The sequence below is a fragment of the Trachurus japonicus genome, chromosome 3 (genome assembly GCF_045865225.1).
Source record: "Trachurus japonicus isolate A0001 chromosome 3, Traja_1.0".
Lineage (NCBI taxonomy): Eukaryota > Metazoa > Chordata > Actinopteri > Carangiformes > Carangidae > Trachurus > Trachurus japonicus.
Window position 1 is genome coordinate 15,166,197 of NC_140909.1, and position 20,589 is coordinate 15,186,785.

The 20,589-nt window shown below is 41.1% G+C and overlaps 1 protein-coding gene across 1 annotated transcript; it reads right to left on the reverse strand.

Annotated features, from left to right (window-relative positions):
- Positions 1–6,312: 6,312 nt before the first annotated feature.
- On the reverse strand, positions 6,313–16,372 carry kcnk2a (potassium channel, subfamily K, member 2a). Its single transcript, XM_085773106.1, has 9 exons — positions 16,212–16,372; positions 14,384–14,490; positions 14,088–14,200; positions 12,680–12,770; positions 12,216–12,333; positions 11,363–11,523; positions 9,424–9,610; positions 9,187–9,326; positions 6,313–6,773 (listed from the first exon to the last, which is right to left on the reverse strand). Coding segments are annotated over exons 1-9 (1,257 nt in total). The 5' UTR covers positions 16,213–16,372; the 3' UTR covers positions 6,313–6,434.
- Between the last annotated feature and the right edge of the window lie 4,217 nt (positions 16,373–20,589).

Below are 20,589 nucleotides of genomic sequence, written 5' to 3' on the forward strand. Positions count from 1 at the left end.
AAAAAAGCCTTCTTACTATGTAATTTAGGGTCTTATGTACATAATATTAAGCATGTAAAAATAATTAGAAATCAGTTTCCATCCAAATTAAAAATATTTGTCTTTTAAGTTTTTGTACATTTTTGAAACTGGGGTTGAATTGGGCGGGGTTATCTCTGAGACTTATTACGTAATAAATCCAAACCAATCATAAATCACATGCGCTAAATTTTGTGTTTCCATAAGTGTGGAGGAATAGTTGCAGAAAATTTGGCAAAGCTGTTTTTTCTTATGACAAGAAAAGTAAAAGTATTTAGTTTAGTTTTTTTTTTAAAAAGAAGTATGGATGGCCCTTTTAAAGCACCATTGTAATTCTTTAAAGGCCGTAACATTTTGAAATTCTCTGCTCTGTTGTCAGAAATGCTTGAAGCCGCATTAACGTCTGGCATTTGTGGAAGGTTCACTGAAGCACATGTCCTGTTGAAGTGATGGGAAAGGAAGACTGCATGGTTCAGGGTCCACCTGCCACAGAGGGAAGAGTATAATTTCAGATTGACATGTTATTTTTAAAATATCTCGACTGAAGTCAGATTACACGTCTTTAGAGCCGAGGGAAAGGTCTGAGCACCTGCCTGTGTCTGCTCTCGCTGCCTCCTCCTGGATGCTCATATGATGCTCAGTTACACACAGAGAGGGAGCTATTTTTAATAACCACTGTCCTCAGGCATTATTCCTCTTTACAGCACCTTTTCTAGCAAAGAATTGCCTCTACATGCTCAAAACTAAAAATAGAAACCATTAGATTATCAACAACATAGAGGCCACCGGAGGCCTCAGGTCATGTGACCTCTGTAGTTACAGTGTTTTAAAACACGAGCCTCCCTCGGGGAAATAACTTTCAAAGACTATTGAACAAGGACGTGACTGTGGAGGAGGGAGGGTCTCGGCGGTATTAATGTGGAGCTGTGGTAAAAGTAGCAGCAGCTGGGCCTCACCACAGATACACACTGTACACGCTGAAAAAACAATCCTACAATAGAAATATCTCCTGGCATATACCCAGTTATTCTAATAAAATCAATAGATAATAACAGATATACGTATACTCTCTGTACCCAAACTCTTGCTGCAGCAGGATGAACGTTGGTCATTACATCCAAATTACAAAATCATGCTTTCCTGTTTCTCCCTAATGACCAAACTACTGAACTGTGGATTGTTTTTTATTTCATTTCCTGGTGTTAAAATGTTTTTATTTGTGTCCAAAAGTGTAAAACATGATGGACAAGACCTCCTTTTCGACAATTTTAGACAAAACACATGAAGTTAATACTGAAAACAGCTCAGTCATTTACTCCTTGGTGTGAAACTCAGGTGAGGTTTGTTAGTTTGTTTATTTGGATCTATTTTAGCCCAGTTGGGCTATTCTTCCAAGAGTCCATAGCATAAAAACATTACAGAATACAATACAAACACAATATAATATAGAAGAGACACAAACCAAAACATACATACAACACATGAATGGCACAAAAACAAAACTCATACAGATAATATTACTGTACATAAAAGCTATACCCTCAATCACAGTCATTAAGTTACAATAAAAGAGTTCAAATACTCCTTTAAAAAAAAGATGTTTTTCTGGTAAATTCCTAATGAGATCAGGTAAACCATCCCATAACCTCACAGCCCGAAAACAAAACATCCTTTTACCAGTTACAAACCTAGTCAAAGGTGACCTCTAAAGGTGGATCTCAAAAGTCCATGTTAAAGACCAGAGGATGGGCAGCATACTATGTCAAGTCTGAAGTCAGTGGATAAATAAATAAATAACAAACAGAAAATTGCAGCACATCTCAACTCTTGACAGCAAAACTGAAGCACAGAATCTAGGTGTAATTATCGACAGCGATAGGCCTATTTCAGAAGTCATATCAACCACATTACAAGATCATCTTTCTATCATCTCAAAAATATTTCCAAATTGAGGGGCTTTCTGTCAAAATCAGACTCAGAAAAATTAATCCACGCATTTATAACAAGTAGACTAGATTACTGTAATGGTTTATTCACTGGACTCCCAAAATCAAATATTCAGAGGTTACAACTAATTCAAAATTTGGCTTCTCACTGGTACCAAGAAATATCAACACATCACACCCGTTCTTAAATCTTTGCACTGGTTACCCGTTAGAACAAGAATCGATTTCAAAATACTGCTCCTGATTTATAAAGCACTACATGGCCTTGCACCTCAGTACATCACAGATATGCTCATCACTTGCACCCCAGCAAGAACACTTCGGTCAACAGGCAGTGGCAATTTACTCATCCCTCGCACCAGATCCAAAGAAGGGGAGGCAGCTTTTAGTGTATATGCCCCATGAAAAAGGAACACCTTGCCTGACACAGTTAGACATGCCACATCAGTAGCCATTTGAATTGTGTGTGTGTGTGTGTGTGTGTGTGTGCATATGTCCATATGTGGTTGTGTGAGTGGGTGCGCATGTATGAGTCTAAGTGTGTATGTGGTGAAGATGACACATATGATTGTTTAATTGCACTTGCACTCTTTAGTTGATTTCTAATTGATTTTTATATAACTGTTTTTTACTGTAACTATACCTGTTGTGAAGCACATTGTGTCTGCCTTTTGCATGAAATGCGCTTTATAAATAAAGCTGAATTGAATTGAATTGAATAAATAGTCATATAAAGGCTTTGTGCATGTATTCTAATATGTCTATAATATGCAACACGCTTCTGCTTTTCACTCCCTGAGATCCAAGCCCCCTCCAACCAGCGTACTAACAGGCTTCACCACTAACATACACTGTTGTCTTGTCTTCTCTGGGCCGTGGCCGACTGGAGCGGCTCTGAAAATAAAGAAACTGTGGTGGTGAAATGAGCCGGTCTACTGTATCTGTCTAAAACTGTGTGCTGTTGACTCTGGTCTGTACTTCCTGCTTTGATAACTTCACCTCACGCATCATAAGAGCAGCTGCCTGTTGGCCAGTCTCTCCCATCAGACCACTCTGCCATCCAGGAAGTTTAAACATGAATAACTACTCAGTGGTTCAGTGGCTGTGAACTGTGTGAGAGAAGAGCACAAACCGATTAATGCGGCTCCATATACAGTCCTACTTGGAGTGGTGAGAACTGGCCGTCGTTCGATTTTTAATTTATTTACTGTAATCTGACAGTCACCAAACCGATCCTGTAATACTGTCCTCAGATATAAATTCAAAAGTTACGATGAAAGTGCTGCAAACAACCTCTTGCATGATGAATCCAATTGCTCACAGCAAGAAGATGAATTATTAAAAGGAGAAAAATGTTTTCAGTTTCAGTTTGCAAAAAGAAAACTAAAACAATCAAACATTTTATTCAGACTACATGAGATATAATTTATATAATTAATTATATGGTGTTTGTTGTTGTGTTATTCAAAGTGCTCAACCTTCTCTGATCTACCATAATAACACAAGCAAACAGTGAAATAATTGAAAATTGGTTTATTTTCAAGTCATATATTGTATAAAACCTTTGTTACATTGTGTTTAGATTAGCTCTACATACATTATTATTATTATTATTATTATTATGACAACAACGTGTCCTCTCAGACTCACATCAGTGTAGAAACTGTTTAGAAAAATACACAGTGTCTAATACATTAGCAGAAAATGAAAAGGTCTCAGAGTTAGTTTCATTTTAGCTAAAAAAAAAAAAAAAAGATTGTGTAAAATGTCACATGTTTGCTAACAAACTGAGAGAGAAGGCAAAGTCAGACCAGCACAGTGTAACACCACTACTGTTTCCATTCAGTGTTAGTACTGAACCGTACAGACCCATACAGTTAATGCTGAGCTAAAAAACACTGGTAGAGTAAAAAGTCAACACATGAGAGGAAGTCGGTGAGTTAGGATCTCTAGACTAGACACAGTTCATCCACTGATGACTGGAAAATACATCGAACACCTGGACCTTTAAATGTTTCCGATTTATTCTGGTTCAGGTTTGAACTTCTTTTGTGCTTCTCTCTGAATCTCGTTGGCACCGTTTAAAACTCCAGGCTGCACTATTGACGTACTCCTAATTTCCTTCGTCATTACATTCATTCGATAAATTGAGCCCCGTTTGAGGAAACTGTGAGAGGGCCAGATATTAGGTGGTTTCAAACTCCCTGTGTAGGTGGGCAGTAATGTACTGTAAGGGTTCAAAGTGTGTAGTATGTGTTACTCGCCACTAATGCCACATAACAACAGAATTGACGCCTTGTGACTGGATGGACTGGTGAGCTGCAGGGGCCGCAGCAGCGTGGTGGTAAGTTTAAAGGCTGTTTAATCAAAGTGCATTTTCTACGGCAGGCATACACATGGAAGAAAACCCTCAGTGTGTGTGTATGTGTGTGTCTAAAAGATGGGCAATAAAATACTTTAATAATCTGTATCTGTGAATCGTCCTATCAAACTGTATCAGAGCTCATTCAAACAATAAGGTTTGATTCCTCTATGATGTTGTACGTGATTTTACAACTCAGATTATCATTGTTATCAATTAAAGCAGCTCTGGGTCGCTCAGCAGAGAGTCAATGTTTGCTGGATTTTATACTTGATACATCATAGAGCCATAAATTATCTAAAAAAGTTCACATAGATGAACTTTTTTAATGTCTGACCCACTAGATCTGCAGGATTTAAGTTTAAGTTTAAGTTTAAGTTTCATTTTCTGCTTCCAGCTGCTGACAAAACAAAACAGTCAAACCTGCAACAGTCTCCTGGCCAGTGATCAACTGATCCACACAAATGATGTTATCATAGAAAACACAAAACATTGGATACATATGATCATCGTCATGAGAGTACACAACTGATATTTATAATTGTTTGATGTGTAATTCAGCTGAATTCATCCAGTGTTACTCACAGTGCGACGCATTTCAACCAAAGAGCATCACTGAGTTGTGCTCGACTTTGCAGGCAAAGTGAAAAAAGGTTTAAGGCACACAGGAATGGTTTGAATAATCTCACAGAGCCAATCAGTGCTCTCAGGTCTTTTAAAACTACATCCAAAAAGATCTGAAGATTAGAGAGTCTGTAATGACGCCCTCTGTTAACAGTTGTAGTAAAGACTTACTAGACTCTGAACAACAGGGTCGTACGACTGCCGCTTGAAACCAGAGCAGCCTCTCTCATCAGAAGCGACTCAGCCTCTGATTTAATAAAAACTACAGGTATCTAGATGGCTTTGTTACCCGACAGCTTGATTTGGAGGAAATAAGTTTTACAATAAAGTGAAAAAAAAAACAATATTTGGCAGCAGTAACAGGAAAGAGTCATGGCTTATTCTTGTTGGTGACAGTAATCATTAAAAATCTGTAAATCTAAATCTGCATAATTATTAAAACATTTACCAACAAACTGTGGAAGAAAAACAATCAAATAATAATTTCAGTGGCTTGCAGTAGCAGTAATGTCTGTTGGCAAACTAGTAACGCACTGATGACAACAGTGATCAAGTAAAACATCATTTATCTGAGCTACTTGGTAAAAACTGTTGGAAAAAGCTTTGGTTTAAAAAGAAAACATATTTGCTTATTTCAGCCAATTCCAATTGTTGGAAGGTTTTTAAGTTTTAAATCCATGAAAAGCTTCCACGTTGCGTTTAAAACTGAGCTTTAATGCTCTGATGTGAGTTCAGTCTAAATGTAAAAGACCTGTTTTCCACAGAGATTCAATTTGTACTTTGGTCAACGACGTCCTCCATCTTTGTAGTTCAGACGTCACCACCTCTCACTTGCAGTTCTGGCATCGCCACATCCAATCATATGTGCCGTGCTTACATCGACCTGCTCAGTTTAACATCCTACTGTCAATGTTATCAATGATCTCCTGCACTCAGGTGACAAAGAGCAGCGGAGACCTTTGTTTCATGTCATAGCTCCTCGTTTTCTCCCATCTGTCTCTATCCGATCATCTGGCAACCAAAGAAAGGACCCAACCCCTGTCCAAAAATGAAAATAAAACAAACAAAATTGTTCACAGGTTGTAAAGCTGTGCAGTAAAAATGTATCCTACAGGCACCTTGGACATTCTTGTAACTACTTATTTCAAGTTTTGACTGCTATGTGACAACTTGGCTTTTTTTCCCCCAGAGGTTTGGACAAGATGGACTCATGCACTGTGTTCTCCATCTTGCTCTTTGCTTCATTGTTGGGACGAAGGTGGTGAGATGATGAGTAAGGTGTCCCATTGCCAACAGCAGCCTCCCTTTTTTGGGGGGGGTGGGGGGTCACTATGTCCCTGCTGGGGTCACAAAATACCACATTCTCACTATTATTTGATTTTTTGAATAGAAACAGCTCAAGATCTCAACACTGACGCCGTCGTTGATGACGAACAAACACAGAGGCCGTGGAAGGATCTTGAAAGGTGTTGGCCTCGGTCTCTCTACTTGAGGTGTTCAATGATGGAGATATCTCCTCTCTCTAGGTCCAAACCGTTCATCAACAAACTGCCGTTTCTGGCCAGAGGCGTGGTCAGGCCCTGCAGCCCGGCCTCCTTCTCGTTCTTGTCCCGCTCGTCGTTGAAATTGACCGACATGGTCTTCCTGGGCATGGTGAGTTCAGGGGCAGGGTTGAATCCCAGGTCCGTGGAAAGTTTGCGTTTAATTGATGCCGCTCGCTGGAACTTATCGTAGATCTCAACACTGACACGTCGACGAGTTTCTTTGAACTCTGCCGAGACGTTGGCCGTCCACTCTGCAGCATGGGCACGGATCTCACCCACCTGCAAGAAGAGAGAGGGAACGACAGAGATTAGTGGACGAGACAGATGATGGATGATGGGTTTGACTCTTGATAGTTAAAGCTGTAAAATGCAACATTTCTACACTGTCTAAAAATGACAAGAACTATGTGATACAATGTTGTTGAGTTGTGCACTTAAATTATCTCAAATGTCTAATTTTTTAATTTCAAAACCAGAGAAATCAATAATTTTAGTGGCAGCTCAGAGCCAACCAATAATTCCTGTGTCCACTGAACACAGTTGGAGAAACACAGATATGTGTGTTTACTGAAAGTGTTTTGGAAAGGAGAGCCATTGCTCCAAATAAACCCCATTATCCCACATTATGTCATAACATATTGTTTTGATTGAGAAAAGCATTGCAGCAGAAAATTAAATAACATGCATTTACAATGGCTAAAACACAGAAAACTGTGCAAATAAAAAATAAAATTTAACGATTGTTCTTCTGGTTGCTTTGTATGACCATTAAACTACAGTGCAACATAATATTACACCATTTATATCACTACATTTCTACGTAGGTTCTGAGCTGCTATTGGTCTCTATCCAATTTGCTATAATATAAAAATCAACACACAAAAATGTTTCATGCAAACTGTGAAGTGTGAACTGCACTGAAAACTTTCCTAGTTGATGCATTCAGGGGCATATCCTTTCCACAAGTATTGTAGTACAGCTGAATACAATCTTTAAATATCAGAATAGCAATGATGTGTGTATTTCTCGTGGAGTAGAGCATGAAGTCACAGCAGAGACATATGATAGTGGAAATATTTGAATAATGAAAATGAATTCAGCCGTGGAGCAGAGATAGAGTTATATTCTCTAAGAACAGAGCGTTCTGCCACACCGAGTCTAATTTAATTCTGTTTGTTCATCCCAATTAATTAAACACCTCATTACGTCTCATCATCTACAGAAAAACCACACAATCTGATAAGAGCTTCACTCTGCAGCACCACATGGAGTAGACAGACGAAAAAAACAAAAAAGCAGATGCAGACAGAGCATTGTGCCACCATCTTTGCATAACCGGGATTTTTAGGCTCCTCAATGAGACACTAACATGCTGCAGTTTAGTCCTAATATCTCATCAGAGGGTAATGGGGCAGTTATATCTCCAGTCAGGGTCCCTTCAGGCCAAAAATGAACCCTGTGTGTGCAAACTCCTCATATAATGTCTCTATGTCTAACTCTGTCACACACTGCCTGATGAAAACAACACACAGGATAGTTCAACATTCTGGCAAATTCGCCTATTGCCATAATCCCTATAGTCATCGGAGCTGGTTCATTACTTTCAATAGCAGAGACACGAGCTGCTCAGCGAACACAATGGAGGTGAACGGTACTGGTCCCCTGTCCCTCATCAAACTCATCAAATTCACAATCCAATAACTCCAAAATGCTCTCGTGGAGAAGTTGTGACCTGCACATTCACCACGCTATGAAATAATAGTGTAACATTACGAGACGGAGTTGTTTTCGAGGCAAATGCAATGCCGCGACTACTTTCCAGACACGGCTGCTGGGCATAGTGATTCCAAAAGTGCACGTAGTTCCTAGTATTTGCTTCGTGTGTCATAATTTTACACAATTATACATGGTTATTTCATAGTGTGGTGAATGTGCAGGTCACAACTTGTCCACGAGAGCGTTTTGGAGTTGTTGGTTTGTGTATCACCTCCATTGTGTTCGCTGAGCGGATCTCAAAACAATATGCAAAGATAATTAAAGGTAATGAACCTACTGCTATGACTATAGGGATTATGCCAGTAGGTGAATTTGCCAAAATGTTAAACTACCACTTTAACACACCAGTAATATGATGTGGCATCCCAGCCACACACACACCTGTCTTACTATATTTGTGGGGCCCCATCATTGAGATATTTCATTCACTATCCTGTTACGGTAACATTAACAAACACAACTGAAAGCCTAACCCCTAGACTTAAATCTAACCCTGACCCCAAAAATCTAACTCTTAAACATTAAAAAAGAACAACATTTAAACCATTTGAGCTATTTTACTGTGTGAACAGCAGCAGAGAGTACAAGTGAATTCATTGTGTTATTCAGTACTCGATAAGGACATCATCACACATTGTCCAGATAATCTCTCTCTCTCTCTCTCTCTCTCTGGATATGAACACTGTAACAGCCTCAGACGATGCGTTTGGACGGCAGACAGTAAATTAGATTAGAAAACAGTCTTATCATTGAAATGAAGTTAGGCAGAGGGCAAAAGTTGAAGTGGGGACACAGCTCTGCAAACAAGGAGCTTGCGTAATCTGTGTTTCACTGTGGTGAAAGAGATATAAATTGTGGACATACACACATTAACAGATGAGCAGAGAGAGAGAGAGAAAGAAAGAGAAAGTCATACCTCTTCCTTCGTCCTCTTGGAGATGACTCTCAGCCAGTCTCCTATCATGCTGAGGATGGCAGCGAAGTAGGCCAGTCCCACCAGAATCCAGAACCATACAACTGGTTTATAGTAATCTAAATACTCTATATCTGACCCACCTACACACAGAGACAAAGAGATGTAGAGTTTTTTGTTTTAACACCTGATGTTACACAGATCTGTTCACTGTAAGTAAGTGAGTCAAAGTGTCTGTACCTGCAACAAAGTCTCCAAATCCAATGGTAGTCAGGGTGATGACCACAAAGTAAAGGGACTCCAGCGCAGACCAACCCTCGATGTATTTAAAGATGGCCGCTGGGAGCGCCACAAACAGCAGGCAGCCAAACAGCACAAACAGCAGGGTGGAGATTACTCGGATCTTAGTCTGACTGATGTCCCAGTGCTGCCGGGGGGAGAAGGAGAAAGAGACGATGTAACAGTGAATTTAAACTCTGTGACAGGTGCCGCTGATGTGTCTGTGAACTCTGCAAACACACATGAAGCCTCTCATTGTTTTAGTGTTTATGCAACTTGGTTTTATGCTGAATCTGTCAAAGAAGAGGAGAGCAGCTGCGTGAATGAGATAATGGAAAAACTACAAGATCACCAAAAGTCATTAGGATTCGTCCTCTGGACACAGCGAATGTCTCTGCACCACGTTACGTGTCAATCCATCCAGCTGTTGTTCAGACATTTCAGTTTCATGGAAGAGTGAGCAGCCGTCACAGATTCAGCAGGTTGTTCAGGAAAAAAAACTGTTTTTTTAAAAAAGTGAAATAGTGAAAGAGCCCCAACGCTGTTAGTAGTAATAACATTATTCTGTGAATTGGTCCTTTGGGTACAGTAAAAAAAGAAAAGCCATTCACAGTGTTCACCGAGGATAATGCTTACACTCAGACACAAGTTGCACAGAGCAATAAGGCTTTCACAAACACACACACACACACACACACACACACACACACACACACACACACACACACTAATACAATGAACCTTTGTCCCCCTGTCCGCGGCCTTAATCATAATATTCATTACTGAGTCCCTTGGGTGCTCTGAGTCTGAGAGCAGCAGAAGGAGGAGGAAATCTTTCTCAATTACACATTGTAGATTCAGATTCCTGCTTCATCTCGTTCAAGACTAGAAAGCAAAATATTCACAACAGTAACTTTAACTTTAAAAACTTTAACACAGACTGTGTTTCACTTAGTTGGCATCTACAGAGTTAGGACACACTAATGCAGATGTCAATCGTGTTGGTAAAATCAAAATATGTGATAGGCTAAATATCAATATGAAACTCTCTAACAAAAGATACAATGTGATCTGCTTCTTATTCAGTCAGGTCTAGCATTTTTGTTTGTGAAACCAGGGTGACAGAATTTATCTACCTACTGTATTTATTAGGGTTTTAATCAAACCTCAATCAGCAGCAGTTTAGACTGAGAATGACTCATTAAAATGTAAATGAAGGGAAAATGTTTTGTTCACACAGCGTCTAAGTGAGCAGGCACATGCATCATTTATACAAACAGCACACATACTGTACACACTGTAAACTCTTTGATCTCTGTAAGATTAATGACATAAAGGGAAAAAGTCCACCTTAACTGCTTCAGCCATTTTTACTCTACAATCCAAGATGCCGGTTTATGCAGAGTGTGCTCACCGAAGGATTATCTTCTATACCATTAATATTATATATATATATACAGTATATAATATCATATTCTCAATGTGCTTATTTCTTGTCTACATCTAAATATCTGTGAATATACTGGACCAGTGTCAGCTCAGTTTGTATATTAATGAGTAATTATTTATAGTAATATTGCATATTGTATGAATATTTTTCATTATATATCATGTAATACATATAATAATATAATCAAGTTGGTTATGCTGCCTTGTAAGTCTCACTGCCCTGGTACAGTAGTTAAAACAGATGCCATGTTAAATATGAACTAAAAGAGCTGCTGTGGGTAAGGATGTTGTCAAGAGTGCTTTATTATGAAATATTCATGTTTGCCTATATAAAGTTGCTGCCTGCGGTACATAAACTTGTGTGAACTCTCCTCTGCGTGTGTGTATGAAATAACTGTAAGTGCATGTGTGTATGTCGCGAGTGTTTTGTTCGTATCTCCACTCAACTCACCACAAACATTTTCTCCACTCTGGCGATGCCTTTGCCGAATATGGTGCCGAGTTGATCCCCTACGCCGGCCAGGAGGAAGCCGAACAGAGGGATCCCCAGCAGCGCATAGACGATGCAGAAGATCCGTCCACCCTCTGTGTGGGGAGAGATGTTCCCGAAACCTGGAGAGAGGACAGAGAGAAGCTGAGACAGGGAATCAATCAACAGCTGTAAGACGTGCACAGCGAATATTTGGTCTGTTGTGGTGTCTTCATGCTTGTTTCCCACTCTGCACATCACATTGTACGTCACACACACACGCACACAGGATGTCGGATCCTGCTAAATGGATCTCCACAGTTAATAGGAGGATTTCATTGCTTATTCATTCATTCATTCATTTTGCAGCGATTGACCTGACAATATGTGTGAATGCAGTTTTCTCCCAAATGGGAATTACAGCAATAAATAACAGATTATATATATTTTGTGAATATATATATAGCAACATCCTAGTGTGTAATGTTCCCATTTCTTTGAATTAAAGCAGCTGATGAACTCACACACTACAATCGTTTGTACAGTATAAACATCCATGGGTATGATAATGTGAACAGATTTGATTATATCCAGAAAGCAGATGTAGATTTAAAGACAAGAAAAGAAACTCATCACTTTAAATCATGTTACATAACCGACCACAACAGCAACAGTCAAAAGACTGTGCACGGAAAACACTCACATAATACAATTTGATTTTTTTCTCTCTCTAATCACTTCTTCTGATAGGCTCCTCTCTCTGTGTGTGTGTGTGTGTGTGTGTGTGTGTGTGTGTGTGTGTGTGTGTGTGTGTGTGCGCGTGCGTGTGGCATACCAATGGTTGTGATGACGGTCCCGGCAAAGAAAAAGGCAGAGTTCAGGTCCCACAGGCTGCTGTGGTTGGTCAGGGTCCCTGCAGGGTTCACTCCTGAACGGATAGCTGACGCAACTTGCTAGAAAAAGAAAAAAAAAGAGAGACATCTGTGTTAAAAACAGCTGTTATTAAAGCTATAATGTCAGACAGGAACGTGTGTTTGTTTGCTTGTGTGCCTGCCTAATGAATTCAAACGAGATACTCCGAGAACGGGACTGAAAACACTTCCACTCCTTTCAAGTGGAGCTGTAGGAACTGTCCATGGTGCTGAAGCTGCTGCAGCTACACAAGCTCAACCACAGCTGTGTGTGTGTGTGTGTGTGTGTGTGTGTGTTATAGGAGGTAGTGTGAGATGGGAGAGATGCACCATACATCTCAGTTTTTAATCATCCTCACATCTTTGGTAAAGGTCACGTCAGTCTCACCTTCACCAGCTCCTCCAGCTGGCTCTGGTTCACACAGGAGTGTCTGGACAGGAACTCCAGCTTCTGGGACAGGATGGCCAAACGCTGGGCACTGGGGGTAGGAGAGAGAGAGAGAGAGAGAGAGAGAGAGAGAGAGAGAGAGAGAGAGAGAGAGAGAAACTGTTAGTTAAAACACACCCAGTTCAATATGTTACTCTACAGCAGTGTTTTTCAACCTTGGGGTCGGGACCCCATGTGGGGTCGCCTGTAATTCAAACGGGGTCGCATGAAATGTCTATTGATAAAAAAAAAATTACTGATGAAAATATATAGTTATATCTTCCAACAGCAATCACTTACATAGAGTGTTTGGACCGAAACACGGGTCTGTCAGTTCCTCTGCTCTGGAGAAAACTTTTCACGTATCCTACAAGTTTTATCCAATGAGGAGAGAGAACGGCATGAAGGGCTGTGTGTGCAGCCAGAGCCAGTCTGGTGCAGCCAAGGGATGCGCCTGAATGTGGTGACGTAGGGACGAGGGCGGGGGCTGCTAACTCCATCGGCTGACAAGAAGTTATGGTGCGTTCAAGGCAACCCGTAACTCGTGTTTTTCCGACCTGTGAAGTCGTAGGACCAGTTCGATCTGGTACGAGTTCACCGGTCGGAAGTTACGAGTGGCCGTTATAGTGACTTTCACAGGTAAAACAGGTCGGAAAAACACGAGTGGGTTGCCTGGAACGCTACAAAGTCGTAAGTTGTGACTTGAAGCTGTAATTTACGGTTTCAAAAGCCTGCCTGGAACGCAGCATTAGCCAAAACGACCGGATCGCTTACTTCTGCTTTAAACAACTGTATTCTATACTTTCACTTTCTCAAATAAAATAAAAATAACCCGAGCTGGCGCATTTTGATTGACGGGGTTGCCAGAAATTTGGGGAAAAAGGTTGGGAACCACTCCTCTACAGATTGTACTGTAGGTCTGTATATCACAAGTTATTAAATATCTGGGTGTCATCTGCATGTGGCCTTGAGAACACCACATGCTACTGAATTATAGATGCCAAATGACTGAACCCAGATTAATGTTCATCAGTTGTACAACTTGAGCCAAGGCAGTTCAATATTAATGAACAAACATCATAGATTCATCACAGGCGTCTTGGATTTAGAAAGAGAACAATTCCTTTAAAATCATTTAGCCTACAAAATAAAGACTTTCTTCAATATTTTCACAAAGTGTAATGATTTAGTTTCAAAGGGTCCACTCTGCACTGAATCGAGGGTAGTTTTCAGCGGCACAGAGGAAACATGTGGCAGTACCTATAGGAGACGTGGGCAGGAGGACGACAGCAGGGGTCTGATTACTAATGAATACTAATACTAATACTAATGAACGGGTGGACGGGATCAGGACGGAGGCTCCGCCTACCTCTCGTGAGGCTGCTCCAGGGATCTGAAGACGGCTGCTCCCATCACCAGGTACAGGACCACCAGAAGAAAGATGGCGGTCACCGTCTTCCATTTCATCACCGTGGCAACCACCTGCAACACTTCAACTGATCAATCAACCTGCAATCAACTCCTCCCTTAATTAACCTATGATGGTGGCAAAAAGCCTGTTTTTTGTTTTGTTTTTTGTTTTTTTTATACAGAGACTGTGTTAAGAGCCGCTGTGACAAAAATAATTACTTTTAAAAGTGTGGACTTCTCTCTTTTCTCTCTCACCTCACTCTCCTCCCGGGGAGTCAGTGTGATTGGCTTTGTGGAGAAGGAGAGGCGGGGCTTGGTGTTGTGAGTGGCGGATTTAGGGTCCAATAAGTCTGGAGCTGCCACTGTCAAGGTGAAATAAGAAAAAGAAAATTGCCAATGAATCACTTTTCCCCCCGCTCAGTCAGACTTCTTTCCCCCTTCCCGTCTTTTCTAACCTGCTCCAGTCAACACATCTAGCTGTTAATTTTAGAAACCTTCATAAATAAATCACCATCAAGTCCTTTAAATGGCCTCTAGATCCTAACACTGCCGAGAGTCAAGCACGTGCGTTCAGTCAGGTTTGTTTCTCCTGTTCATGTTGCACAATGGTCTGGCTGTGTAATAATGTGAGTTTATGCTTTTAGGACACAGCACCGTAAAGTTATGCTGCAGAAAGAAGGACGTGTGTGAGGTTGAGGAGAAAACACAAGAGAGATTCGAGTGTTACTGTAGTTATATCTACTCACACTGGCTCTACACACAACAAATGCCCCACCATTTAGATATAGTCACAGTTCAGCTCTGTTCATGCGTCCTGTTATTAAAGTTAAACAGGTGGATGGCGACTTGATAATGTACTGTGACTTTACTGTAACAACATCATATTTAACATGTGTATTGAATGTTTTCTTATTCTGAAATCCTAAAATCACCTAAAATAAAAATAGACGGTGCATGAACAGCAAGCAAGACAGACATTGCATGAATGTGATCATAAAAAAACAAATACTGCCAGAGACTAATTAAGTACTTTGAAACTCAGGAAAACTACTATGATATAATGTTTTTTCTTCTCCATACTGTACAGCAGGAGTATCAATATGTGTTTGCATGAAGTAGCTGAACAGAGGCATCAAAGAGCAGCAAAGAAGAGGAGACGATATGGGAGGCTCTGGAGGTGCAGTCTGTTGGTTGCAGGATCATTCACACCAGACAAAATATTAATAAAAGCAAATTATTGTTCATTTATCAGGATTATTATCAATTATCCGGATACGATGCCTCACATCACATCCCTGTTTTCTACTGCAAATTCAAGTGGAGGAATTAATCAATAGACAGGATTTCAATCAAACTGTATAGCACAATCCTGATTGCTTCTTAAATTCTATATGTATAAAAAAAATACTTTGAATTGTTGTCCACAGCATCTTTATAATGTCATAAAACAAACACAAAGTGAAAGAAACAACAAATGAATTGAGTCCATGTTACCAACTCTCTGGCTGATTTCCTCCCACCAACAGGTTTGTACAAACCACATATAAATCTGAGTTGGCCATTTAAATTAAATAATATCTTATAATCAGCACCAGCTCAGAGTCGCCTCTCTATGTGCTGCTCTCCTCCATGTTCTGCTGTGTGTTCAGTACAGCCCATCACTCCTCAAACATTAGATACTATTCTTAAATGACAATAACTCTGATTGAATGTTTTCAGTTTTGAAGCTGCAGAAATATTTCAAACAATATGAGAAATCAGATTAATAGAGTAACTCACACTGTGGAGGTTTGGCTGATTTAAAAATCAAACAAAACAAAACATTTTTGTCCATTTTTATCTTTATCCTTCGTCTTCTTCACATAAACTTCAATTTTATTCAACTTCTTTTTTTTTGTGAGAAGTGTTTTTACTATTGTATACGATTCAATCATCCATAGATTATTATGGATGATGCAGCCAGTTTGAAGTGTGAGCAGAGTTAAAAACTTGCAGTGAGTTTCAGGACAAGCTCTCTTCTTTCTCTCTCTGGTTGCATCCCTGCCTCCTACAAACGCTTGACTTTGATTGGCAGCTCACTCACTCCTTGTTGTTGCCTATCCGATGCCCTCCGCTCTCCTCTTCTCCTCATCCGACGCCCTCACTGCGTTGCGGTGAATCTTTCCTCCTCTGCGTGTCTCCTCCCTGCGGGGCTGAAAGACCAGGCGCTCCGTGTCTCTACTTCTTCTGCTCCTCTCCTCTCCTCTACTTTCTACTACTCGCTGATATCGGACGCTGCTGCTGCTGCTGCTGCTGCTGCTGAGACACTTTCTGTCCGCTGCCTCCGCGTTTCACGGCCAAAGAGATTGAGTCTGTGGTCTTTCCAGCAGCTCTCCAGTTGCTCCCACCACTGCGCTCCGGTTTGCGCCCTGGGTTTATGAGCGCAACCGGTGCAGCGGTGGGATATGAACCAGAGGAGGGGGAGGAGGAGGAGGGGGAGGGGGGCAGGGGTGGAGATAACAGCAGGGACGGGGTGGAGGTGCAGAGCGGCACAGGGCGGTGGTTCCCACACCGTCCACAGCTCCAGAGGCGTCGCCATCTTAATCTGTAGTGATTTGACTTCATGTTTATTCACTAGAGGTGAGGTGGGACAGTTCAAGAGACACGTGGTCCAGAGGAGGAGACAACCCCATCATCAAAGTGTCACCATGTCATCTCTCATAAGTCTAAAGTTTTATTAAATATGCTTGGTGTATGTGTACAGTAGGTTAGATGCTCTTAAGTTAACTTGTTTATCTTTTGTCTTGTGATTATGATGCATGTGCGCCAGCCAGGCTTTCACATGTTGGAACTAAGCCTGTCATGATATCAGATTTTCACTAACCTTCACATTATTACAGTCAAAAGAAATAACAATAACATAAACTGTTGAAAAATTAACCACATCCAAACTTTGGATTATTGTGTATTTCATCTGCCCCCCCTATATTTCATTTGAATGATCAGTTATCATGAGTGCTTCAACAGCCCTTGACCTTGAGTGGGTTTCCAACCCATCTCATAGTGTTTCATTTTAATAATTAACGATTAAATCCATATACAAAAATTAAATTGGTGCAGCAGAGCTCTGCTCTCTCTCCCCCTATATGATTTATCCGAAGCCCTTGTTTTGAAACACAGAGCCGGTGTTTGGAAGATTTCTGATATTAACACATGGATCATACAGGCAAACAGTTTCCTGCTATAAAATCAACAACAACAACAACAACAACAAAAATAGGGTCAGGGTTATGTTATGTTCCCCATGATCTATGCATATACAGTTTAAGGTAGTTTTCCTCATTAGGTTTTCTATAAGGACAGTATTGGTTCACTGACACGCTGGTGAGGACCTGAGATATGCAGTATTTGATTTGTTGATGGGAATGGAGATCGTCTTGCTGCATTTTCCACTGGAAAACAAAATAACCCATAAATGGTCCAAGTGTGTTTATACTGTAGCACAGGAGCCATGTGACAGAAATGCTCTCTTAATGTTTAACCAGCACAGGTGCTATAAACTCACCGAGTGAACACAAAGCAGGTTCATTATCACACTTGTTCTCTGCAAGACGTCTTATTTGCTCAGTGATGCAAAATGATCCACATTGCCATGGTCACAGCTTCAATGCAGACTTGACTTACTTTAATGGTTTTAATCACTTCCAGTCATGAACAGAAGATGTATAAACTTCACTGAAAGAGAAACAGACAGTTATTCAATCAGTCAGCTGCTCGTTTCAGCTCAGATGTGCATAGTCTCACACACATGAATGTTTGTTTCCATCACAGCAGCACATGTGCAGAGGAGATGATCAGGAAGACGAAACAGGTTGAATGACAGCTGTCTGAACCCCGAGGAGACAAAATATGCAGAAATACAGAGTTCATTTAAATGCAGAATATAAATACCTACAAGTTTCCAATAGTGCAGAAAACTGCTCTCCTGTTTGAATTGAATTAAAATTTCTTAGGTGAAGACTGTGGAGTGCTGTGTGTTGCATTCAAATAGATGAATGAATGCTTTTCACAGAGTGACCGAGGTAAAGAAAGCGTAATAAAGCCGAACATTCAATTAAAGAACAAAGTCGTTTTCATCATTTCCAGCTGTTTTCTGGGGGGGGGGCACCTTTCAAACCATTCAAAGAGAAAAAACATTGCTTTTTATGAGCTGACAGACAATAATGAACAATGGTCTGGTATCATCCATCTCTCATGCCCCATTGGTCTTTCTTTCTTTCTTCTTTCCCTCTTCTCTCTCTGTCTCTCGACCCCTGATGAGAAATTAATAGTTGTTTAAATGTTCATGTTTCCACCTCACGACTCCCACATCTGAACATTAATTACACGCCTATTTGTACAGCTAAAGATAGAGACTGCGGGTGTGTGTTCATGTGTGTGTGTGTGTGTGTGTGTGTGTGTGGATGATGTCTATTTGTCAGTCATTGCTGACTTCCTAATTAACATGCACAGGTAGTTTTTTTGTGTCTCAGCTCACCTGTCTTCTGCTTAATGGAGACACACACTTTCTCATCTCTAACACAGTGACGACTGATCCTTATTGAACTGAACAAAGTGATGTAAAGTTGTTTTAGAGGTAAATTCATGCAAAACCACTGATGCGCGTTCCCGTCGGGGGCAGTTTTTCGGCAAGCAGTCTCTGCATTTACCTCTAAAACAACGCTGTCTCGTAACGTTCTGAGTTTATCTCATAGCGTGGTGAATGTGCAGGTCGCAACTTGTCCACCAGAGCGTTTTTGGAGTTGTTGGATTGTGTATTTGATGAGTTTGATGAGGGAAACCAAGAAATCCCATGAGCCTCCGTAGCGTTGCTCTGAGCAGCTCGCGGCTCGGCTCCGCCACCGACAATTAAAGGTAACGAACCTACTCCTAAAACTATAGGGATTATGGCAATGGGCCAATTTGCCAAAATGTGGAACTACCCCTTTAAGGACCGCTCCCGTGTGTTTGTAAGTTTTAGCTGCTAAAATACAAAAATGTGTCATCAGCAAAGAAGCAAGAAAACCTGCAGAGGAGACAGGAGCTCTTGGATGGTTACAGTGACAGAGTTTCTGCTCTCTTGTGCAGCGTGAACACAATCCACTCTGAATATTACTATACAGAGTTTTAAGATAAGATAAGATATACTTTATTGTCCCAGAGGGAAATTCATTGTAGGCAGAAGTGCAGGTAGACTGTATCGCCAAACAGGACAAGACCACATCACAAGTTTTACAGCTTTAGTGCGCTGTAATCGACCAGATAAGGAAGGACATCACCTTCAGGAGCACATCTTACCCACAAAGCATTGTGCTCTTCAGTAGTTCCTATGCACAGTGCATGGGATGTATGAAAAAAGTTTAAAAAGTTTAAAATCTATGTGGCGAGGTGAAGAGGGCCCAGGCGGGGATTGAACCCACACCTCCTGGGTAAGAGTCATGCGCTTGCCAGTCACCCAAAGGGACCTCCCTTTGGCCAAGTAGCCAGGGCGCATGATCAATTGGAGGCATAGTGACAGGACCACCACTGTCACATCTATTTTAAAGTTATAGACAAGGATGCTGTGGTGGCTCAACCTGTAGAGTGCATACTATGAGGGCTCAGTCCTGACTGCAGTGGCTCAGGTTTGAATCCACCTTGAGGCCTTTTGCTTGATGTCATCGCCAACCCCAACCCCACCCCCACCCCCACCCAGGGCCGTTGCTAGGAATTCTGGGCCCCCTGAAAGAATACTAAAGTGGGCCCCTGCCCCCTCACTTTTTTTCTTAAACTACAATGTATTATCATTTTTTTATTTAGCCTACTTTGTTTTGATGCTAATGCAGCATTACTATGCGTATTAGTCAGGGTCTTATGCAGAATAATTCAGTCATACAAAGATTAGACTACAGTACTGGGGTTTTTTGTGGGCCCTACTGGGCGCTGGGCCCCTAGAATTATCATCACCTTTCTCCTCTATACAACGGCCCTGCCCCCACCCCCCCGATTTCCTGTCTCTCTCATAATATCACTGTCAATAGAGGTTAGCCTAGAAATCTAGACGCACCCTAGATATATATTTGCTCCGTAGGTGGGTCTAGAAACGAGCCGTAGGAACTTTTTGAGTCTCGAACACCGTTTGTGTTCACCAATCACAGCGCTCTATCTATTTAGAGAGTCGTTGGGCGGGCTTAACGCGATGACGACATACATTTTAATTGGCTTGTCAGGCTAACGTCATCCTGCTCTTTGCTCTGATTAGTCGTAGCGCTACCCTATTGCGTGCAGAGGCAGTTTGAAAGACAGCCTTCATCCCGCCCCCTGGATTGAGCCGAGGTCTACCGGACGTTGCCAGACTATACATGTTAAAGCAGATAACAGCGGCACGGCCGTTTCGGCTAATGCTGTGTTCAAGGCAGGCTTTTGAAACCGTAAGTTACAGCTTCAAGTCACAACTACGACTT

Excerpts from the sequence above, each read along its gene's own strand:
- kcnk2a (XM_085773106.1), bottom strand. Across the intron at positions 12,771-14,087 it reads CTGGAGCAGCCTCACGAGAG|TGCCCAGCGTTTGGCCATCC; the intron begins GTAGGCGGAGCC and ends TCCTACCCCCAG. Across the intron at positions 9,611-11,362 it reads GAGTGGAGAAAATGTTTGTG|CACTGGGACATCAGTCAGAC; the intron begins GTGAGTTGAGTG and ends TCCCCCCGGCAG.